Source organism: Nicotiana attenuata, unplaced genomic scaffold, assembly GCF_001879085.1.
Source record: "Nicotiana attenuata strain UT unplaced genomic scaffold, NIATTr2, whole genome shotgun sequence".
NCBI lineage: Eukaryota > Viridiplantae > Streptophyta > Magnoliopsida > Solanales > Solanaceae > Nicotiana > Nicotiana attenuata.
The window spans coordinates 206,117-231,685 of record NW_017670459.1 but is presented as its reverse complement, the minus strand read 5'-3'; the positions used below and the strand labels follow the sequence as shown (position 1 = coordinate 231,685).

The window sequence follows — 25,569 nt, the reverse complement described above, 5'->3', positions numbered from 1 at the left end:
CCAGATTAGAATATTCATGTCAAATGAACCTGAATAAATATCATGATATGTGCAAAACCAAAAAATTGCTTAATGTTTTTTCAACTGTCATTGTAAAAAAAATTAAACTGATGGAGTTTATTAAATAAAAATGTTGGTCTAAATTTGGCCACGTTGCAAATGATACTACGTATTCCGAACACTATTTTGGCAAACGTACTATCAGAGATTTACAACGTGCAATTATTTCAGCTTCACTTCAATCCCAACTACCTCTTCTTCGAACTTCACCTACCAAGAACCAACCCCCACAAAATAAAAATAAAAAAAAATTGCAAAAGCAGCCCCTGAACTCCATATTTATATAAATCACTACTTTTCATATACTCTCATAGGCCATAACCAAACTTTCAACCAAAATCATGGCTCTATCTTTCATATTCATATCCATAACCCTAATTTTTCTAGTTCATAAACTCTACCACCGTCTTAAATTCAAACTACCACCAGGTCCACGGCCGTTACCGGTGGTCGGAAACCTCTACGACATAAAACCGGTGAGATTCCGGTGCTTCGCCGATTGGGCCCAAACATACGGCCCAATATTCTCAGTATACTTCGGTTCACAGTTAAATGTTGTGGTAACAACAGCTGAATTAGCTAAAGAAGTATTGAAAGAAAATGACCAGAATTTAGCAGATAGATTTAGGACTAGACCTGCAAATAATTTGAGCAGAAATGGGATGGATTTGATATGGGCTGATTATGGGCCTCATTATGTAAAAGTAAGGAAACTTTGTAATCTCGAGCTTTTTACTCCTAAAAGACTTGAAGCTCTTAGACCTATTAGAGAAGATGAAGTTACTGCTATGGTTGAAAACATTTTCAAGGATTGTACTAAGCCTGGTATGTTATTTTCCTTTCCTTCGTTATTATTTTTTAGAGTTAATTTATTTAGTACAAAGTTATCGGCACTCGGTATTTATACTAAATTAAACTAATTTATTATGTTTATGTATAAATGCTAATAACTGTAGATTTTAGTGATACGAATCTTGAGATATATTTATTGAGTTGGTGTAAATAACATACACAGAATAGGTTTTCACCCATTTATTTTATAAAATTTTGGAGCAAGATTTGCCAAAATTATGTAATTTTGTAGATCAAAATTACGTATTTTTATTTGGTCACTCCTTGAATTGAGATCTAATCAACTCCGCAATTTGTGGTGGGAAAGTTTTTTTTATATATATTTTAATTTTAGTGGGGATCAATTCAAAGTATTTGTGGAAGATGCAATAGCCATCACGTGACTTTGACCTTATGGGCATACGAACTTTCACGTGATTTCGGCTGCCACTTTATGAATATTGACTTTTCTATAGATGGAAATAGAAATTAGAATATACCCCTTTTCAATAAATTAATCTAAATTTTTTGTTGCATTTTAGAGATGAATTTACTACTCCTATTACTTTAAGTTTTTAAACTTAACATTAGCTTACATTATTACTCATCTAAACATTAAATTCTGAATAACCTTGTAGTATTAAATTGCCATTGGGTCCTACCTCGCGGGGAGGTGAGTTTGCCTATATATCTCATCAGGTTTGGTAGGAGAAAGTATTCGTCACATAGTTATTTCTTGTTTGTCCTTTATTTTTGTGACAGCTCAGCTTCCACATAGTTGACAATAAAATATTAAGTTGCTTTCAAATGACTATTTTTAAAAACTTCAAATAGAAAGAGTAATGAAAAAAAACACAAAAGTTGAGGATTTAACTTTGGGTTATAATTATGTGAAATAATTAAAGACTATGGTCCACGAAAGGCCATTCATTATTCAAATAAAGATGGTGGAGTAGGTGAATCTTTAGATGACTTTATAGTTTAATGTCTGTGTACACTTTTGATTAAATTTCTTATTTAATTTCAATACGTTAATTACTTCCATTTTAAGAAATCAAGCTAAAATGCCATAAGTAGGTAGTGGCAATAAAGACGTTAATTAGTTTTGCAAGAGCATAGTTTTTTTTAGAATGAAATAAGTAAAACTTTTGAAGTATTAACTATTGAAATACTAATCATAGTAGTTAATTACCAACATGGAATGTTATCATTTCATTGTTCTTGAGCCGAGGGTCTACCGGAAACAACATCTCTTCCTTCGTAAGGAAGGTGTAAGGTCTGCGTACACATTACCCTCCCCAGAGCCAAAGACTGGGATTTCACTGGGTTTTTGGTTGTTGTTGTTGTTGGAATGTCATCTATTCTTTTGCTAAAAATGCTTAATAATCTGCAGATAACACAGGTAAAAGCTTGTTGATGAGAGAGTACTTAGGATCAGTAGCATTCAACAACATTACAAGGTTAACATTTGGGAAAAGGTTCATGAACTCAAAAGGTGAGATTGATGAGCAAGGTCAAGAATTCAAGGGTATTGTCTCTAATGGCATCAAAATTGGCGGAAAACTTCCATTGGCAGAGTATGTTCCATGGCTCCGTTGGTTTTTCACAATGGAAAACGAGGCACTCGTGAAGCACTCTGCACGTAGAGACCGGTTAACAAGAATGATCATGGATGAACACACACTGGCTCGCAAGAAAACTGGTGATACTAAGCAGCATTTTGTCGATGCATTGCTTACTCTTCAGAAGCAGTATGATCTTAGTGATGATACTGTTATTGGCCTCCTCTGGGTAAGTAAAAATCTTAGTTTCTATATGTATAAGTCAGTGTCTCTTCTGGCAAAAGAACTAATGCTCATCCTATAGAGGCAAGAGGTTGGCTCAATTGGTTTAAAAACTATAATTGGGACTATATTTTATTGGATAGAGACGATGCAAGTACATTGACGCGTCTGTGACATGATAAAGAGCAAACCATCTTTTGAAATTGTTCAATAATATATATGCGTATGAACAAGGATAGAGACTATGGAAGTACATAGATTTGTCGGTGACATGATAAAGAATGAACAATATTTTGGACAACGGAACTATCACTTTGTGACGTTAGAGACAACTCGGTTTACATATATGCATTTTCAAATTGTTCAATAATATATATTGTGTTAGCCTAAGTATTTGAATAAGTTAGGATATTGAGTATGATGATTTATATTGATGTTGGCGAGGTCTTCATCGTGTGAATATTGGTTCTCATTATAATTGACTAAAGAAGAACTTTGGAAGTGTGTTTACAGAAATTGAGAATATAGGACTCAATGAATTGTTTGGCAGTTGGTTCTGTATAATAAGAGAAATTGTATCACTCTCATTCATATTTAATGTTTTTGCAGGATATGATTACAGCAGGAATGGACACAACAACCATAACAGTGGAATGGGCAATGGCAGAGCTAGTTAAGAACCCAAGAGTGCAACAAAAAGCTCAAGAGGAGCTTGACAGGGTAATTGGAACGGATCGAATCATGTCAGAAACCGATTTCTCTAAACTTCCTTACCTACAATGTGTAGCCAAAGAGGCTCTAAGGTTGCACCCTCCAACTCCTCTAATGCTTCCTCATAAGGCCAGTGCCAGTGTCAAAATTGGTGGTTATGACATTCCTAAGGGGTCCATCGTGCACGTGAACGTTTGGGCTGTTGCACGTGACCCAGCCGTGTGGAAGAACCCGTTGGAGTTCAGACCAGAACGCTTCCTTGAGGAAGACGTTGACATGAAAGGTCACGACTATCGGTTATTGCCCTTCGGTGCAGGAAGGCGTGTTTGCCCCGGTGCACAACTTGCTATCAACTTGGTCACATCTATGTTGGGTCATTTGTTGCATCATTTTACGTGGGCTCCGCCCCCGGGGGTTAACCCGGAGGATATTGACTTGGAGGAGAGCCCTGGAACAGTAACTTACATGAAAAATCCAATACAAGCTATTCCTACTCCAAGATTGCCTGCACACTTGTATGGACGTGTGCCAGTGGATATGTAAAACATTTTGTTCTTTCCCTTTTTGGTTATATGATGAGATTGCAAAAGCATTTTGGGTATTTAGTGTTTTGAGTTAGGTTTGTGTCAAATTTTTATCAGAAGCTATTGTAGCGTTGGCTATATTCCTGCAATGATTAGAAGACAGTGTGTTGTTTAAGTATTTTTAATGCACGTTTATTTTTCTGATTTCTATTCTTGATTTCATTGCCCCATCATTCCTCCATCTCTACTGCTCCTTAGATTTCTGTTGCGATCCTAAACTAAGTTGAAGACTATCAAACCTGTTTGAAGATCGAGTTAACTGAATTGGCACATCACATCACTGCTTATAGATCTCTTTGTTCTTATTCTTCATGATTAAAGCAAGAGAAGCTTATTGAAAGGATGTTCTACACTTCAGCTAGTTGGAGTTGCATGTGTTTGACAGTTTTTGGTACAAACTCAGATTATAATAATATATGAGTCGCAAGCTTTCTATCTTCAAAAGATATGAGTAACGCTGTGTAAACACTATCCTCTCACTTGTGGGATTACACTGGGTATGTTGATGTTGTTGGACTTAAATGGATTGCAAAATGAACTAAACTCCAGTGATGGATTCTATTTTTCTTTTTCTTTTTTGTCACGTTGGTGTAAATTTTATGAAACGGTAATTCGCATTTCATTATGCGACATGCTTTCTTTTCCTTTCCCAACATTTTTCTCCTCATTATCGGGCTCTCTACGTTGCTATAGTATGAGATCATTATTGGGTCAAGATGGGCTAAAATATGGGTCATAGCCCAACCCTTCCAACTCTTACCATGCTTTAATTATGGTGTATTGTTTTCTTATGAATAATTTCATTATCAAATAAGATTTTTTTCTTTTGTTAGGGTCATATATAACATATTAAAAAAAAATTATTTTAAAGATATTTTAGCAAAGTTACTCACGGATCAATTTGGGCTAAAAATTAGCCCAACTTTAGATGGGTTGAGATGGACTGGGCCAAGATGGGTTTAATTGATTAAATGAGCGGGTCAATGACCAGTCCAACCTTGAGCGGGTTGAACGGGTTGAGCGGGTTAAATGAGTTGAGCTCCCTACTATAATAATGACAGGTTAAGTTGGTGTTTTCAATTTTGTTGTTTCAGTCAAGTGATAGGCCCAATGGGTCCAAATGAAACAAAGAATGGACTTGGTCCAGTCCCATAAGTCTAGTACACTTTGTCTAGCCCAAATGTTTGGTGCTTTTAGCTCGTGGGCCGATCACTGTTCCACTCCATTTAGGTGAAGTGTAGCCATAGTCACTTTTAAGTCCGTTATTTAAAATATATTCATAATTTATAATGTATTTAAAGATTAGTCAATTCACCCAAACTTTAGGATTAGGTATCCTGAATTTGGAAATCCAAAACTTAATGCCCTGAATTTTTTAGCTGCTAATTTGAAATTCAGGACTAAGTGTCCTGAATTTCTGAACTACTAATTTAAAATTCAGGACATAAGATTCGTACTTCTAGACACAATTTTCGAACTTTAGGACACGATGTCCTGAAGTTTGAACTTTGAGGTTTAAACTATAGGACGTCGTGTCCTGAAGTTTGAGCGCAATTGGCCGATCTTTAAATACATTGTAAATTTTAGATATATTTTATACAACATGCTTAAAAGTGACTACCTTATATCATTTCCTCTGCAAAGTAAAGTTTGGCTAGATATGGCCAATTGAATAAAATCCTGGGGAATAGCATAAAGAGATTAGGATAGTTATGCAAACCAAATGACCGTAATTAACGTATGACGTGCGTATTTTAAACAAATTTTTATCATTTGAACCATGACTAGTATGTATATTTTCACAATAATTTAGCATAATTGTCCCAAATATTGAGTGTGCATAAGTTCTTGTCAATTGCTAGTTGCTACCGAGTCATATGACATAGTAGTAGAATTTATGCGCCGTCTAATAATAAGCACCCTTATCTCAACATGACGGACCCAAAAGTACTGGAGCGCTAAAATTTTAAATTTATGGTTCTGGATTTTAGAATGACGATTTCAAGTATTAATAGTTGGGTTCTAACTTTAATATTTATATATATATTTAATGATTTTTTTAATACAAATAAACTATTTGAACAAAAGTTAGTGAATTCGGTGGAACCCATACTCGAATCTTAGCTATAGAAAAAGAAATTTGTATCGTACTTGTATCAGGCGGAAATTCGAGCATCCAAAAGTATATGTTATATCATTTTCGAACTAGATGATAACCTCAATCTTATCATGGCACGTTCTAACTTTATTAAAAATGTCAATCTCTGAATGGTCAAACATATGTCATGACTTGATAAAAGATGGAGGTCAAGGCTAGCTCATGGCATATGCCGCGTCCTAATTAAGGATCCGCAGCATTCACTGACCCATTAGGCCTCCAACTTGGTTGCCCATTTACACATTGAGCCAATTCGTAAACTTCACTTTTCTTTTTTTCTGGTTTCTCACCCGGTATACGTATCGGGGCCCGATAAATTTCGGATTCGCGCTAAAAATTTCATATTGGGAGGGGGTAAAGCACTCCATAATAAAGACGACACCAAACCCAAGGCTCGAACCCGAGACTTCTGGTTAAAGAGTACTTACCATTCCACCATAATTCTTTTTGGTATAAACTTAACCTTTCGGACCTAGTATTCTTAGGTTCATCAATGTTATAATATATATTCCAAGAAAAGCAAAAGTCTCGAGTTCGAGCCTCCTGAGAATAGAAAATATTTCGATAGGAAGCATTTTACTTCCCATTAGTTGAGATTTTCGATGTGATTTCGAATTAAGAAAGTAGCGAGTTTTGAACATTTGACGCATAAAACAAAAAAAAAAAAAAGAGAAAAGAGGAATAATTACGAAATATAATATGAATGTAATAAATTAAGTTTATATAATATTATTGTATCTTTCCTTTTTAAAGATGAGCGAACTTTATATTTGCTATTATTAGTAAGGACGCGGAGACGCCATGAGCTAGCCTTGATCCCTATCCTTACCAAAATGGGATAATTTTGACCATTCAAAAGTTGACATTGTGATACAAGCCAGAATTTTGTTACGTCATGCTTATTTCAAGGTGACTATCTAGTCTGAAAGCAAAATTTACTTTCAAAAATTTGCTAAGATCTTACTTATTCATAACATGAGTATTACCACCAAATATGTCTCAATACCAAGTAAGCTAGGGTCGAATATACATATAAATTATCACTGTACATACCGTTCTATTTAAATACATCTCAATCCGAATCTAACGCACCGTTCAAATCACCTTAATTATAAGTTAGATTTCATCATAAATTAATTAGTTTTACGTTGATTATTAATCTCATCTTTTGTTCGGGTTTGGAAACATACAGTGTGAGCTTGAGCTCACACGGGTAGAGTTAGTCTTAATATTGAAGTTAAGACGATGCATTAATTTGTTCTATTTTTCTTAAATTTAGTATTGAAATTCTGTTCCAATTGAGATATATAAGGAGGGTATGTTTGTTAGCTAGCTTATTATCACTATGTCGTCGTCTAATGAGTGATGCAGCAGCAAGCTAGATATAGTAGTAGTAGTAGCTAAATCACGCTAGTCGATTTAGTTGAATATTTGTACTCAGAATTGTTAATAATCGTATTCAAACCAGAAAATCAGAAAAAGTTAGTTCCAGAAAACAAAACAGAAAATTCCGAGCCCACAAGTTTCGTGTGTATCCTTAAGGAATTTAATCCCCTCACATGAGTTGCCCAAGGTTTCGGATTAATTCCTTCTAGTATAGAAAGTAATAACTATTCTGTGATAGTGACACTTCAAATCACAGAACTTCGGTGAACTCAAATGATGGAGCAATTTACACACAAAATGCTTACGTTTTTGCTTTGTAAGTTGAGTTGAGTAGCCGTAGCCGAGCGGCGACGACGGCGCGAGGCTTGCTCTCATCTCAACTCTTTAAGAGTTATAAGAAGTGCTTCTATATATAAGCACAAGAATTTTCCTCTTCCTATCCAATGAGGAACAAAGTTCCTTTGTAAAAGGGACTAATTCAAAATTTCATTTCCCTCCATTTCTTTTCCTACCATTTTTCATTCACACCTCTTTTAATTTTAATTAAAAAACCCAAAAAGAATTTATTGCAATTTCACGTAAATTCACGCAATGCAGCCTCCATATGAGAAGCCTTGGGGCAATGCATGAATTGACTGAGGCTTTGCACGGCAAAGAAAATGCCTGGCCTAGTAGCAGTAAGATACAGCAGTCTCCCAAGTAGTCGTTGATAGGGCCCTGGATCAACCAAAACCTTGTCTGTGGTATCCCTTACATGTGCATCAAACTCAACAGTGGTGAGCTTTAGATTGGTCTCCAATGGGAAACCCACAGGCTTAAAGCCTGATAGACCTGTATCTGCAATTGGTCAAGGGTGTATTTCTTCTGATGCATGAGTATCCCTTCCTTGCTCCCGGAAAATTCAATGCCCAAGAAGAAATGAAGTTCATTAAGATCCTTAATTTTAAATCTCTGCTGAAAGTAGATTTAGTGTCTTGAATCAACTTAACGTCATCACCTGTGATGAGAATATCATCCACATACATCAATACAACCACTATCCTGCCTCCAGTTCTTTTAGTAAGGAGAGAGTAGTCTAGGTGACTTTGTGTGAACCCAAAATCAACTAGAGCAGTAGACAGTTTAAGATTCCATTGTCTAGAGGCCTGTTTAAGGCCATAACGTGATTTGTGCAGCTTGCAAACTAGAGACTTATCCCCTGTGCTACTGAATCCCTGTGGTATTTACATGTAGACTTCCTCATCCAAATCCCCTTGTAGGAACGCATTATAAACATCCATTTGAAAAATTTTCCACTGTCTAGAAGCAGCCAAGGAAAGTACACTTCTCACAGTGACCATCTTGACCAATGGGGAGAAAGTCTCCTGATAATCCAAGCCTTCTTGCTGATTAAACCCCTTAGATACAAGCCTAGCCTTGAACCTTTCTATTTCACCATTTGCCTTATATTTAATCTTGTAAACCCACTTGCAGCCGATAACTTTCTTTCCTTTAGGCAGGGTCATTATCTCCCAAGTTTCATTGTCTTCCAATGCCTTGATTTCATCATTCATTACAGGTATCCATCTGGAATCTTTAGCTGCCTCAGAGTATGATCTTGGCTCCTCCTATGTGGAAATCTTTGACAAGAAACTGTGGTATTGATAAGAAATAACAAAGTAGCTGATGAAATCAGATATAGGATACCGGTAGCTATGAGCTCCAATTCCCTTCCTTCGGTGACATAGTATTGAAGCCAAACAGGTGGTTTTGATGTCCTAGTGGACTTCCGAACATCTGCTTCTTGAGAATGAATAGCTGGCAGTTGTATTGAGGAATCAACAACTGGCCAGTCCTGTGAATCTGCAGTAGAACTCTCATGTGCAGGTGCAACCTGCTCCTGCATCATCTCCTCATTTCCAAGATCAGTGGGCACTTGAACATGAGGATTGTTGAAGCTTTCTTGTGACCCTTCTGCACTGTTGTGATCTATGGGAGTGTGGACAGAAGGAGTGCTTGGAATTGCAACAGTTGTAGGTGCTTCCTCTACTATGTCATGCCTAGGAACAACAGGTATATCAAGGAATAATTGCTCAGATGTGTAAGAAGATTCTTTAAAGGGAAAGACATCTTCATGAAAGGTCACATCTCTGCTCACAAAGGGAACCCCATTTTCAAGGTCTGATAGTTTGTAACCTTTCTGCAATGGTGCATAACCAAGCAGCACTAACCTCACAGCTCTAGGACTGAACATATCTGTAGCAGTCAAATTAGTAGCAAAGCATAGACAGCCTATGACTCGCAAATGACTCAAAGAGGCTTGCTTGTGATATAGCATCTCATGAGAACTCTTGTTGTCCAACACTGTAGATGGCACCCTATTAATGATGTATACTGTAGCTTGAACACAATGACCCCAAAATATTGCTGGTAAGTGTCCCTGAAATCTGATAACTCGGGCAGTCTCTAAAATATGTCGATGCCTCCTTTCAACCACTCCATTCTGTTGTGGAGTGTAAGGGCAGGAGATTTGATGTAGAATCCCCTGTGATTGAAAAAGATCTTTGGAAGTGCTGTTAAAGAATTCACCACCATTGTCGGATCTGAACATTTTAATTGTTTTATTGAATTGAGTATGAATCATGGTTATAAAATCTCTGAGTAGTACAGGAACATCAGATTTGAACTTCATTAAGAATATCAAAGTCCATCTAGTACAATCATCAACTAGTGTAAGAAAGAACCTCACGCCATTCACAGTAGTTGTCCTATAAGGACCCCACACATCCATATGGATCAAATCAAAGTTTTCTAGACATCTAGTAGAACTACTAGGAAAGGGAAATTCCGTTTGTCTAGCAAGAGGGCAAATTACACACTTATGTTGCAGGTCGATGTGAGAACTAATAGTATTTCTAAGACTTGTTATTTTCTTCAACACTGCTACAGGAACATGTCCCATTCTCTTATGCCATAATGCTGCAGATTCTCCTCTGTTATTCCCTGTTGAAACTGCAAAAGATTTTGGAATCTCTTGTCTCTTATTATGTGACATGGAATGTAAATGATATAGCCCATTTAGCTCTCTACCAATCTCCTTCACCTTCCCAGATAAGAGATCCTGAAACACAAAAAATATTGGAAAGAATGTTGCACTACAATTCAGCTCTTTTATCAATTTTGAAACTGACAAGAGATTAAATGTGAATGCAGGCACACACAGAACATTCTTAAACACGTCACCTCCTGTGAGTTGATGGTTGCCCACATGAGTGACTGCTGTAGAATCCCCAGTTGGCAATTGAACTTGCCCTGCATTATCTGTTGACATATTATTATTCAATAAATCCTTATCTCCAGTCATATGATTAGTAGCACCAGTGTCTACAATCCACTTAGAACTCTTTGTGTCAATGCAAGTATAATTACCTGCCATGTTTGCACAAGCATCATAGTTATCTGCCATGTTTGCACTGACATTGGTGTCACCAACAGTGTTTTTCTGCAGCAAATGTAGAAGTTGTGTATACTTTTCTTGAGTAAACATTAGAGAGGAGATGCCTGACTGTTCCCCTACCAAGGACTCCCCTGTGCACATGTCATACCAGATGCATCATGCTGAGGAAATTATATTCTGCCTCCCTCCATTTGTACTCCACTAATTCTATGTTTCCCTTTAAAATCAGAGGGATATCCCATAATCTTGTAACAAGTTTCTCTTACATGCCCCGGCTTATTGCAAAAATCACACTTCATCAATTTGTAATATTTATCGTTGGTGTGTCCCTTCATATGACAGTAGTCACATTGTAAATTATAATTCTTCTTTGGTTTTTGATTAGATTGAGCGATGAACATTGCTGTGGGATCTATGTTGTTCCCACCCCGATAGTTATTGGTAGATATAATCTTCCTACTCTCAGGTTGCACTACCATAGAGCACGCTTGGTTAATACTGGGCACATTTGGCATCATCAATATTTGTCCCCTAGCTTGCTCAAATTTGTCATTTAATCCCATTAAAAATTGCAACAATCACTGAAACTCAATTTGTTCTGCATAATCTTTTACAGGCGGGGGTTGCAATATAGAGTCATACTCTGCCCATATATCCTTGAGTTTGATAAAGTAAACAGAGACTGAGAAGATACCTTGAGTTAATGTGAATATCTCCTTATGCAGGTAATATAGTCGTGAAACATTCACTTTATCAAAACGTTCTTTGAGCTCTGCCTAGATAGTCTGTGCGTTAGACGAGAAGAGGACTCCGGTTACTAAGTCCTTACTGACATTGCTCATTAGCCAGGAGGTGACTATCGCATTGCATCGATCCCATTGCTTAGCCAAATATGCACCAAAATTACTCTTACTTGTTGTACCATCGACAAGGCACAATTTTGTTTTTCCCTAACAGCGCAATCTTCATCGCCCTACACCGTAGTGTGTAGTTCTCCATTCCTGTTAGTAACAGTCCTACATTCATCGAGCCAGGCCCATCAGAAGGGTGCGAATACAATGGATGACTGTGGTCGAGAACTACCGTACCGCCAGCTCCGCCATTAGAAGTGCCATTACTAATTCTGCTCGAATCCTCCAGAATCGTCATGTTAAATGAAGAATTAGGTGTAGAATGAGTAGAATCTGTGTAATTTCAGTTCAATTACTGTGAAAAACTCTGGAATTAGGGTTCTAGAATATAAAAAAATTGCCGATTATCACACAAATTTTGTGCAAACTCTATCGATTTTTCTTTGAATTGCATGAGAAATCCTTAAAATTGCATAGAGAATTGCTCTGATACCATGTCAAATGCAGCAAATAGACATGCAGAAAGAAATGAGATCGTGAGAGAAGGAGGAGAGAAATGGAGATTTGCAGAAGCTTTTCATTATATCTGCTAACTGATACAAATGAGTGTTGTATTCATTTTATACTCCTCTAACCGTCTAACTCTAACCAGCTCTAACTAACAACTAACTCTAGTTACATATGCTAAACTATGGTTAATTTAGTACATCCTTTACAAATTTTAGTTGAATATTTCTTTCTCTGAGTTCAACAACGATCGTTTGCATTAATAGCTAGGCTTTCAGCAGATTGAAAATACTCGATCGTTAAATAGAAAAATAGTGTATCATAATTTTTTTTTCTCAACTCATTTAATGGCATCAGCAGGGGAGAAAATATAAATTTTTTCTTTTATAAATTACATATCTCTACTGACTTCAGTAGAATAAAATAACGCGATCTCAGAAGTTAGATCAAACTAGCTCCTAAATATTATGCATTAATTTAATCAAATATACGGTATCCTACCATTCTCAGCATTAGCAAGGGTGTTTAAATTAAAAAATTGTATATGGTGTGGTTTAAATATTTTTATTATGAGTTATAAATAAACAATCACCAATAACCTCCAAAAAAAAATTAAAAAATACAGAAAAGAGTTGCCATTTGGACACATGCATCTAATGGTGTATTGTGGGCCGGGCTGGGACCGGGACCGGACCGGGCCTGCGGTCTTAACGGGCTAAATAGTCCCGGCGGGCCGGTCCTGGTGGGCCGGTCCCTGGTGGTATAGAAAGCCCGGGGCGGGCCGGTTCCTTGCGTCAAGCCCACGAGACCGGGACCGCTAAGCCCCGGACCGGCAGGCGGTCCTGGGCCGGTTCAACCGGGCCTAACGGTCCTAACGGGCTCCAACGGCTCTTTTTAAAAATTTTTTTTTTTTTTTTTAAAAAGACCAACGGTCAGATTTTAAAATCTAGCCGTTGGCCTTTAATTTTCAACCATTTGGAACTTTAAAAAATAGCCATTTGGCCCCCAAACTTTATTTTAACCCCAAACTTTATATAATTACACTTTTTCCCAATTCTCAACTATAAATACCCCCTCATTCTTTCATTTTTACTCACCAATTCATCAATCTATCTCAATCTCTCTCAATCTATATCTAATTTCTCTTCTATAATTGCTTATTTTATTATTGCAATTTCGTAAAAAATTGTGAAGTTGGTGAATTGAAGTATTCAAGTCTTCCAGTCTTCAACGATTTTCAATTTTCAAGAAGTTGTTCGGCAATTCGGTAAACTCGTTCCAACTCTTAAGTTTTAAGAATATATTTTTGTGTGTTTAGTTTGCATAATTGTAATTAATATGGCATTTTCTTTGAAAAAAATATTTGGTGGTAAGGGAAAAGCTAAAATTGGTGAAAGTAGTCTCCAACCTACTACCCTTCCCCCGGCTCCCCGACCCAGACCTGTTACCCGTCCTGCTGCTCCTATTATTCTTGATAGTGATAACCCTTGTTTTCAATTTTCCGATAGTGAATTTTGCCATAATGTTGCACCAGGTGAACAATTAAATGAAGAAGTTATGAATGCTCTTTATCCTAATCAAACTATCTTAGAAAATGATGAGGAAAATGAGGATGTAGATGAAACCCAACCGGATTTAGATGATTCACCTACTAGTCCTGTTAATAACCCAACTGATGCCCCCGCCCGACCCACCTGTAGAAACCCCTACTTTTAATAGACAACCTTCTAAACGCCTAGACACATCAATAGTTTGGAATTTTTTTACTCAAGTAAGAGAACAAAACAAGGCTAAGTGTAAAACTTGTGGGAAATTGCTGGCGCATAAATATACTGGAGACCGTAGCGGTACGGGTAGTTTGGCTAGGCAATGTTAAAAAATAGGAGGTCCTCACTTTTGGTACTCAAATATGTTTAAAAAATATTTTTTCCCTATCCCCCTATTTTTGGTATTGCTGCAATGTTAAATCCTACAATGAAATTAGGAGGTCCTCACTTTTGGTACTCAAATATTTATAAGGCTTTAGATCTTTCAGTTGAGGAATTTTCTTCACTTGCAGAGGCAAAAGCCTCAATTAAAATAAATGCTCAAACAATTTATAATGCTTATCAACTTGCGTTAGATCATGCTAGGCCAAATGTTCCAACCCCTACTTCGTCTAGTTCACAATCATCTAAAAGAGCTACGGGCCTAAAAGCACTTAAATCTTGGACGGAGTTTAGGGGTTCTCAAGGTGATAATTTTGATGAGACTTCACATCTAAATAAGCTTCAAGTTTCTTTGTCGCAGGGACTTGAAAAGGAGAATCCAGACGGCACCTTTGATCTTTTGGAATGGTGGAAGGCTAGGGAAAAACATTTTCCGGTTCTTGCAAGGATGGCTCGGGATATTTTATCTATTCAAGCTTCAACAGTTGCATCAGAAAGCGCTTTCAGTCAAGCAAGACTTCAAATAGGTGATCATAGAGCGTCTATGAGGGAGAGCTTGGAAAAATCAGTACTATTCAGAGATTGGATCCGCTCGGAAAGAAGAAACTTTGGACTTGCAGAATCACAACCGGAGATAGACGAAGCTTATGAAGAAATGATAGCGGAACTTGCGGAGGATGCTGCTTCGCCCGGAAGCGGTGATGAACAAGCTTCTTTTCCGCCACCACCAACGGAACCTCCTCCGAACCTTGAAGGATTTATGAGATTTGTTAGAGATACAATGTAGATTATGGTGTAACTTGTACTTTGGCATATCTTCTTTAGTTTTTTTTCCTTTTAATGGTGGTATTAGTACCTTGTTGTGCTTATTCCATTGGGGGGAAGAAGACTAAGAAAGAAATGCCATTTTTGGTAATAAAAATTATAAGACATGCCCTTGAATATCTCTTTGCAATATTTTTTTGTCTTTAACTTGCAATTATTTATAAGCTATAATATATATACATAACATACAATATATACTATAAGAAAATATATAAGGGAATATATATACATAACATACAATATATACTACAAGAAAATATATAAGGGAATATATATACATAACATACAATATATACTACAACAGATTATATAAGGGAATATATATACATAACATACAATATATACTACAAGAAAATATATAAGGGAATATATATACATAACATACAATATATACTACAACAAATTATATAAGGGAATATATATACATAACATACAATATATAGTATACTATACTAATATACTATATATATTATATATACATGAAGAAGTAGTACTATATATACTACAAAACAAGATTTTTCAAAATGAAGGCCCAACCCCCAATGACCACCAACGGTCATATTAATTGCACAAATAGCCATTTTTTTCCAATTTACAAAACTAACCTTCTCTAACACTATAAGTACCCCCCTCCCTCTTCTTCATTTCAATACTCAATACTCATTTCTCAATCTAAATTTCTCTCAATCTCTCAATCTCCAATTTTCAAGACTTAGAGTCTCAATCTCAATTTTCAAGTTAAATCATGCCTCGTTCGGAAAGAGTGCGCTTATTTGTTTCGCAATACTATGAAGTGCTTGAAGAAAATGAAGAAGGCCAAATATTAAAGTGCAAGAACTGTGGAAGATTCTTAAATTTTCGTTCAGGGTGTACCACAGGCATTTTAAGGAGGCATATAAAGTATTGTGTTGAGGGTATTTATCCGCAAATTCGTCTTTAAGATTTTTCAACAATTTGTGTTATTTTAAAATTATTAGACGTATTTATGCTTCATGTTGTACTTTGTTATTAATTTATTATGCATGCCAATTTAGTTTTACTATTGATTTGTTATTTTACATTTTCGTCAAACACTTTAATAATTAGATTTCTATATTATATATACTACATATATTTATATAGCAATGCATAAGAGCAATTTATATATATACATACACATATGGTTTACAAGAAATTGCCTTAAATAAAAAAAATTAAAAAAAAAAGCCCGGAAATAAAAAAAATCCCGTTAGGCCCGCTAAGCCCGCGAGCCCGGCCCATTTAGCCCAGGACCATATGGGCTTAGGCCCGTCACGGGGTGGTCCTACCCGTTGAGCCCACGAAGCCCGGGACCGTGAAGCCCGGGACCGCTAAGCCCAGGCTCGTTTAGCCCGGCCCGTTTAGCCCATTTAGGCCCGGGCCCGGCCCACCATACAGCCTTACATGCATCATTACTGTCAAAGCTTTTAAGAGTCAACTTGGTCATGCCGTAAGTAGGGGTGGGCATACTTTGGGCAAACCCGAAATCCAAACCGAAATCCGAATTTCTTGGATTTTTGGTTTGGATTACGGATTGGATTTTAGATTTAGTTTTTAAAATTTTTGGATTTCGGATTGGATATTGGATTTGGTACTTCGAATTTTTGGATATCCGAAAATCCGAAATTCTTATACTTTATATTTAGTCCATTATCCATATGTCAATAGTAATAAGTTCAATACCCTACCCATTAGATATTATCATATATATTCAATATTAATTACTAAGTTATTATGAGAATACTTTCTATTTGGACATGGTTTTACTATTTCTACTTCTTATTTGTCGTATTAACGTCTCTATTGTATTTTTTTATTTTTTTATATAATAAGTTCATTACTTTAATATTTTATTTGGATGATTGCGGTGAGAATAAAGAACTTTTCAGGCAATTTAACATGAGTACTTCATTTGGATATTCATTTTTGTAAAAAGAAGAGACATCTCAACTTATAAGCTCAAAACCGAAAATCCAAAATATCCAAACCGATTAATCCGAAACCGAACTTAAAAAATCCAATCCAATCCGAACTTATTTGGATTGGATTTGGATTGTCATTTCGTCAATCCGAAAACTGAAAATCCAAACCGAAATTTCATATGCAATCCGAACTGCCCGAACACCCACCCCTAGCCGTAAGTTATAATTTACAAATTTGTCAATTGAATTTATGGATCAAAGAAATAAGGCAATCCTTGGATAAGGTCAATGTCTGCTATATATGGTATAATCAACTACTTACTCCTGTCTACAATAAGTGACCGTTTTACCTTTGGCACACCCATTAAGAAAATACGAACTCCTACAGAAAAAAAAGATATATTCACTAAATTAACCTTAATTAATTGTTACCTTGATACATTAGAATATGTAAATAAGGGCAAAAAAAATAAAATTAATTCCTTCTTGATTACGTAAATGGACACTTATTTTAGACCAAAATAAAAAGGTAAAAGGGTCACTTATTGTGGACCGGAGGGAGTAATAATTTTTTAAAGTACCGTCAAGGGTTGTGGTAGAATGTATAGGAACTCTACACCCTTAACTAAATGTTTCAGGTTTGATCGTAGAAAAAAAAACTAATAGGAAGCAGCTTCTCCTCTAATAGACCTTATGCTGAACGAATACGACAGATTAGTTGGGGCCCTAATGCGGATATGGGATATCCATTGGTAAACAAAAAAAGAAGGGATTGTTACACAAATAGCCGGTCAGATTCAATGTTTGCTTTTTTTTAGCCGGTATACATAGATTATACATTAATTATAGAAATTTTTACCTCCTATGGCAAAGGTTAACACCTTATTTATTTTAAATAAATACCATTTAAAAAAATTATATTCTATAGATACCTTTTAATGTTTATAGCAAAATATCTAATTTTGGTTACTTCCTACCCCTAAGCCACTAAATACGCTATTCAGTTACACTATTTTCTTTCTCTCTCTACTTTGATACATGCCATTCTCTTTCCCCATTCCCTGAAAACACAACCGAGGGCTCCGCTCGCTGCCACTCTCATGGCTTCCACCGCCGCCGCCTGGACTCGTCGGTTCCGCCATCCTTCACTCTATCGGAACCCTAACTAACTCATAAAGTTTCTCTTTCTGGCAAAATGAGTTCTTTGGGAGAAGCTCAGATATTTTTTTGCTGCAATAGCAGATTCTTTATTGTTTCGTGAAAAGGATTCGACTCTGCTCGCAAGAGAACAAAGGCACTTGATTGAATACAAAGGGTTAGAAGCAACTTGATTTTCTGTTACGAAGGGCCCTTCCTATTTGATCAAATACGAAGGGCACTTGATTGAATACGAAGGGCCTTTTTGTTGAGATTCAGGGTTTTTGCTCGACGGCGAATTCGCCGGAAATTAGGGTTTGTTCTTGAACAAAGACGACGGAGTTTGGGGCTGAGCAACTTGATTTTCTGTTAATATATTTCAATGTGTTTTCAATGTATCACGCTGTATTTTCATATATTTCATTGTATTCATTGTAATTCAATGTATCTCGCTGTATTCCACGTATTTCATTGTATTAACTGTCTTTTTTTTATTGTATTCCAATGTATCCCGCTGTATTCTATGTATTTCATTGTATTCACTGTCTCGCTATATGCCATGAATGTATTCATATATTTTTTTTAATTAATATAATTTATGTATTCAGATGTATTATATAATTTCTTTGAAGATTGCTATGTTTTTGGGGTATTTTTCGATTGAGAATCTTTTTTATACAAGAAAATACAAAATTTGTGTGCTATAATTGAGTTTGTTGAGTTATATTAGGAGTCTATTATGTTAATTCATTCACTTTCCGTTTAAAAACAGTGTAATTTTATGCCGTGAATACAGTCGAATACAATAATCTGTCGAGCTGTAATCCCATGTTTCACGCCATGAATACAGTCGAATACACTCGAATACAACAACTGATTAGCTGGACTTCCCTGATTCACGCCTATTTTTGCTACTGTATTCATGAATACAATAGCTTAAATACATCTAATACGTCATATAACAACAGAAAACGTATCTACAATCCGTAATATAGCAAATGGTATCTATAGATAGCTAATTACCACTAAAAAATAGTACTTCATGAAAATTTCTCTTAATTATATATAGTTATGCATATATTATATATGAATTATACACATATTATACATCCGCCGACTATTTTTAGTTTAAAAAATTAGGTGGACTGCTATTTGGGTTAATTCTTTACAAAAAGAAAAAGGATTCCTAAACTAGTGGTCCACTTATTTTCAAGTTGAGCAAAATCATAAGAATGTGATATGGTCATAATAGTTATAATAATTGTTTCTGTCAATTCATGAATCATTAACTCCATCAAAGTTAATTAAAATTTAAAAATATATAAAAGGTACGACTTTTCCTTCTTTAAGGGAATGAAAAAATTGTTATATAAAGGAGCCATAGCTTGCCTCATTTCTTCACACACAAACTTTAATTTCCATAATGGCTCTTCCTTTAGTACTCTCCATATCTATAATTCTCATCTTTCTTTCTTATAAACTCTACCACCGGCTGACGGCCAAGCTGCCGCCGGGTCCGTGGCCGTGGCCAGTCATCGGAAACCTCTTCGACATAACGCCGGTGAGGTTCCGATGCTTTGCTGAATGGGCCCAAATTTATGGGCCCATTTTCTCATTTTACCTTGGTTCACAACTAAATGTGGTGGTGAACAATGCAGAATTAGCTAAAGAAGTTCTCAAAGATAATGACCAAAACTTGGCCAACAGGTTTAGAACTAAGCCTCTTGAAAATGTTAGTAAAAATGGGATGGATTTAATTTGGGCTGATTATGGGCCTCATTATGTGAAAGTAAGGAAGCTTTGTAATCTCGAGCTTTTTACTCCTAAAAGACTTGAAGCTCTTAGACCTATTAGAGAAGATGAAGTTATTGCCATGGTTGAAAACATCTTCAGAGACTCTATTAAGCCTTGTAAGTTTTCCACTTTTACTTTTTACTGTCTGTGTCCATTTTTTTGGGTAGATCTTGAAATTTTCTCATTGATTGCTTCATATCGTGAAATGTTGTTCTTGTGAAATTTTGATAGCAACTCTTATTTAGACAATGCAAATTAATGTTGAATTAATTAAAATATGGCTGGCCATGCGACATATAAGAGGTTTGAGTACTAAATTCCATGACAAATCCAACAAAAGGAAAAAAAAAAAACCTTAACGGTATATTATGAACGGCAATCATATTGGATATTTCTTGTATACGGCTAAATAGTTATTTGATAGCAATTAAAGTCGTTTTGTATAAATAGTGATTAAATGGAATGTAGTTAGGATTTTTATCCCTATTTTATTTTGAAGAATTAACCCAAATAGCAATCCACCCAATTATCTCATAAACTAAAAATAGTTAACGGATGTATAATATATGTATAATTTATGTATAACTATATATAACTAATATTTAATCTATGTATACCGGCTAAAAAAAGTAAACATTAAATCTGACCGGCTATTTGTGTGGCACAAGCCCTACAATTCCACGCGAAAAGCTTTTCTTTATTCCAGTCAAAAGGAGATAGAAATCGACCCACCAAAGCACAAGTTTTATTTTTTTTAAAAAATAAATATTTTCTTGTACTAACTTATCCAAAATGGAAGCAATATAAAAAAAATATATTAATCAAAGGGAGAGAGTGGTCTCTGATCTTTTCTCTGCGCGTGTGTTAATTATAGGCTTATAGCGTATATGTTTCAGTTTCATAAAAGACAATTTATTACTCAGACGTCAGAAGAGATCACACTGCAATTTGATTATCATACTTTAGTTAACGTTTTATGATACTATGTTTAGAAAGTGAAAGTTCCAATGATAACAAAGTACATACTATATATAGCTAGATTGAATATTTTTAATGAAGTCTCAAATGGTGAGTGGTGACGAACATATTAATATCATGAATTTAAGTTATACATACTTACGATATTTATTACAATATCAATGCAATCCTATTTTTAATATCATGAATTTAACGGGCAAGTTCTAATCCTATTTTCCATATTACCATCAACTCAGAATATTATATGTGCAAGATTTACCAATTGTTGTAGCCTTGTAGGTTAGTTTTATTCATTTGTGTGCGCGTGTGTATATATATATATATATATATATATATGAAGTGCTAGATAAAGAATGGGGTATTTGCTTTTAAATGTAAAAAAGTGTCATTCGTTAGTTTTGGAACGGCTAATAAGAAAATAGTATTAGATGAGTATTAAGTAGAAAATCAACATGGGCGATAGCGAGTTATCCCAAATAGTTGCTGTTTTAGACGAGAATATTCATCCAAATTTGATTAGTGAAATTTGAGCAAAATATTCTCCACTAGTCCACCTTATGTTTTTGTTTTGAAGACTCTAAAACTCGTTCATCTTTTCTGACTTCTTCCTGATTTCTCTCAACACCGATATGGGTATTTTCCCTAATATTATTTAAAGGGAAGGTTGTATAATGTCGTTTTTCATATTTATGGAAATATAAAGAAAATAATAATACAATGTGATAGATTTGTTAATCCCAACAAGTGAAAATGCTTAAAGAAATCCACAATAATAAAACAGGATAATTTGACTAGGGATGGTAATGGGGTGGGGCGGGTCTGGCAAAACTCATAAAAATTTCAATTCACCCCGCCCCACTTAATTTTTTTCCTTTTTTCTTTAAATTTTTTTCTAAAACAAACTAGTTTGATTTTTAACTTTATAAAATGAAGAGTTTAATAGAATCACATACAGGGGCGGAGCTAGCATAGAGCTAGCGGGTTCCGCCGAACCCACTAACTTTGGTCCAAACCATGTATTTGTTTTAAAACTTCATTGAATATGTATAAATTGTTAATTTAGAACCCACTAACATAAATGAATTAGAATCACGAACCCACAAGCTTTAAATACTAGCTCCGCCTCTGATCACATAAACATAAAACTGAGAGAGTATTACGCTCATCTTCCAAAATAAATGGGTTACTATCATTTCCTATTACTAATACGATATCTTGACTTATGTAATATCATTTTGGTGAGACTTATGCAAATTGGTTAATTATAGATCAAAAATAATATTCGTGCTAGTGAAGAAGAATGTAGTTGAAATGGTTGCTTTGTTTCAAAAAAGATAAAATTCAAAGTTGCCCCGCATCGAACCAATATTAAACCCGCTCGCAACCCATCCCGCCCCCGCCCCGCCCCGTTGCCATCCCTAAGTTTGACTAATTAGTCGTGTAATGTGTGGATTAAAATGTGGATATGGCCTTTAGCGGTCCTTTTCGTGTTAGATCGTCTTGCTCTAAGTATAGAATTTAAGCTCATCTTTAAGCGTTCTTGATTAGATAGTGACAGCTTCTTCTTTTTGGTACCTAATTGTTTATTCGAACATCTGAGAATTAGATTATGGTTAATATATTCTAAATGCAACAACCGAATCCTCCAGGCTCCCACAAATGATTATATACAGAGATTATGAGTTTAAGTTATATGTATTGATGTGATGACATAAAAATATTTTATATAATCAGGTGATCTGGAAGGTAGTTATAAATAACTTTATTTAATATGTACTCAGTAGTTATAACCTACAATAAATAATAAAAAAAATTGCTATAATAGAATACTCCGCCGTTCACTATTACTTGTTCACTATATATACCAAAAATATATTTTTACTTTTACTTATCCATTTTAGCAAATCAAGAGAAGACAATTTTTTTAATTTTCTTATTTTACCCTTATCATTAATTACTCATTTCCAAAATTATTTTCCAAGATTTTTTTAAATGCTTTCATTGTTAGGGGTTATATGGTAAAATACATACTACAATTATTATTTCTTAAGGGGCGTGAAAAGTCCAAAGTTGACAAATAAAAGTGAACAGAGGGAGTATTAAATTATCAGTGCATATATTTCAAATCCTTTTATTATATATATAAGTAGTATGAGCGCATATATAGAGTATTAAGTTATATGTGTACATGTGCAGGCAATGTTAGTAAAACCTTGATGTTGAGGAACTACTTGGGATCAGTAGCATTCAACAACATAACAAGACTAACATTTGGGAAAAGATTTATGAAGTCAGAAGGTGAAATTAATGAGCAAGGTGAAGAGCTCAAAGCCATAGTGTCCAATGGGTTAAAGATTGGAGGAAAGCCTAATTTGGGAGAGTTTGTTCCATGGCTGCGTTGGGTTTTTAAGGATGATAATGAAGCTCTCGAGGCTCAAGACAGGCGTTTGGAAAATTTTACAAGAATTATAATGGAAGAACACACTCTTGCTAGGAAGAAAACTGGGGAAACCAAACACCATTTTGTTGATGCTTTGCTTACCCTTCAGAAGCAGTATGATCTTAGTGATGACACCGTTATTGGCCTTCTTTGGGTAAGTATACTAATTTCCTTTTTTTTTTTTTTTTAATTTTTTTACATCACATATTGAATTATAGAATCATATCACTGAGTGTTGTGAATCAAAACATTTGCAGGATATGATAACAGCAGGGATGGACACAGTAGCCATTACAGTTGAATGGGCTATGGCAGAACTGATAAAGAATCCAAGGGTTCAACTAAAGGTCCAAGAGGAGCTAGACCGGGTTATCGGGTCAAACCGGATCGTAAACGAATCGGATATCTCCAAACTCTCTTATCTACAATATGTAGTCAAAGAATCACTAAGGTTGCATCCTCCAACTCCCCTAATGCTACCTCATATGGCAAGTAACAATGTCAAAGTGGGTGGTTACAACATTCCTAAAGGTTCAATTGTACATGTTAATGTTTGGTCCTTAGGTCGTGATCCAAGAATTTGGAAAGATCCTTTGCAATTTTGGCCAGAAAGATTTATAAAAGAGGATATTGACATGAAGGGACATGACTACAGATTACTGCCTTTTGGTGCCGGAAGACGTATATGTCCAGGTATGAATCTTGCCATAAATTTGACTAGCGTTTGGACATAAATTTAGTTGAAACTTAAAAAAATAGTAGTTTTTGAAGTTATGTTACCAAATAATTTTTGGAAGTTGAAATTGTGTTTGGACATATATTATATTTGAAAAAAAAATTAAAGTTTTGTGAGAAAAAATTTCACGCAAAAACTGCCCTAGACAAGTTTTTGGGAACTCGGTATTTTTTTTCTTCAAAATTTGTCCAAATTTTCACCCAATGTTTTCAATTTTTTGAAAAAAAAAAAAGCAGTCAAAATCTATGGCCTAATGGGAGCTTGGTCACGTCAATGTTCAACTCCCTAATTTTTTGTATGTTTATTTCTTTATATTTTGATTCCCCTTAATAAATATCCTGGTTCTGCCACTGCAGGTATGAATCTTGCCATTAATTTGGTCACGTCTATGCTAGCACATTTGTTGCACCAGTTTACTTGGTCTTTGCCTCCTGGTGTTAAGCTTGAAGATGTTGATATGTTGGAGAGTCCTGGTACAGTTACCTACATGCACACTCCATTACAAGTTGTTCCTACTCCTAGGTTACCTCTACACTTGTATGCACATATAAGCCAATGAAATACGTAACATTTTTTTTTATTTAAATCACTCGGGCTTATTATTTTCATGTACTTTTATTTATAAATTCTGAAGAAGAAAAATACAACAAGGGTACTCAAACATACCTTACTACTGATCTATGTAACATCTTTTGTTTTTCCACTATTTCATTGTCTTTTTTCTTATTTTTTTGGTTCGATAACATGGTTACTTGAATCTTTGTGAAGTTTTGTAAGATATTAATAAGATTATGTATTGTTTTTCTTACTAGTGAAATTTCAATGTCTTCATAATCTGATTAAACTTCAAAAATTCTTTTTTCCTCAAGTACGCGCATAAAGTTTTAGCCTATTCTAATGTTCCATATGGGTAAAATTGCAAGAAATACTAGTATTACAGTTAGCTCAAGGTTTGTGACACTACTACTTAAGAAGAACATAGTTGAATGATGATAGAACTAATAAGTAGCATATTGTTCACATTGAACCCGATTAAACAATACATCAATTGCAACATGCTTAATGCAAAGATTATTAACTTATATAAAACCATCTTTGTTTTTCCCCTAAATATAAAGCAAACCCTAATATGCAGTTAGAATGATACACGATATATATCTTCATCAAAACCCAAAAGATACACCTACTAAGCAGTTTAAATCAATCCAAAGTATCAAGAGAAGAGAAAGAAGATTAATAGTCATAAGCATTTAAACGCTTTCCAATCTCAAAAGAAATAAAAGCATCAACACAAGCATACTGCACCTGATCCCGTGCTATGCACGATCGCTTGTTTTCTACGATGCTTAAAAAGTTGTCAGACTTTGCTTGACCTGAAATTTGATAGGGTCATCGAAAATGTGTAACTAAAACCCATGGCTTTGCCAGGACTAACATGGATTTTTGGCTTTTCGGGGTTATAAAATAGGAATTAATTATTACG

The 25,569-nt window shown here is 35.2% G+C and overlaps 2 protein-coding genes across 2 annotated transcripts; both read left to right on the top strand.

Annotated features, from left to right (window-relative positions):
- The first annotated feature begins 260 nt into the window (after positions 1-260).
- Positions 261-4,120, top strand: LOC109239730 (cytochrome P450 98A2-like). The gene is made up of 3 exons (XM_019406309.1): positions 261-885; positions 2,285-2,682; positions 3,285-4,120. The coding sequence occupies exons 1-3, from the start codon at positions 402-404 to the stop codon at positions 3,927-3,929; spliced, it is 1,527 nt and encodes a 508-aa protein (XP_019261854.1). The 5' UTR covers positions 261-401; the 3' UTR covers positions 3,930-4,120.
- Positions 4,121-19,561: 15,441 nt separating this feature from the next.
- Positions 19,562-24,756, top strand: LOC109239726 (cytochrome P450 98A3-like). The gene is made up of 4 exons (XM_019406308.1): positions 19,562-20,048; positions 23,107-23,504; positions 23,608-24,043; positions 24,443-24,756. Exons 1-4 carry the CDS (start codon positions 19,562-19,564, stop codon positions 24,643-24,645), a joined length of 1,524 nt encoding a protein of 507 aa, XP_019261853.1. The 3' UTR covers positions 24,646-24,756.
- Positions 24,757-25,569: the final 813 nt, after the last annotated feature.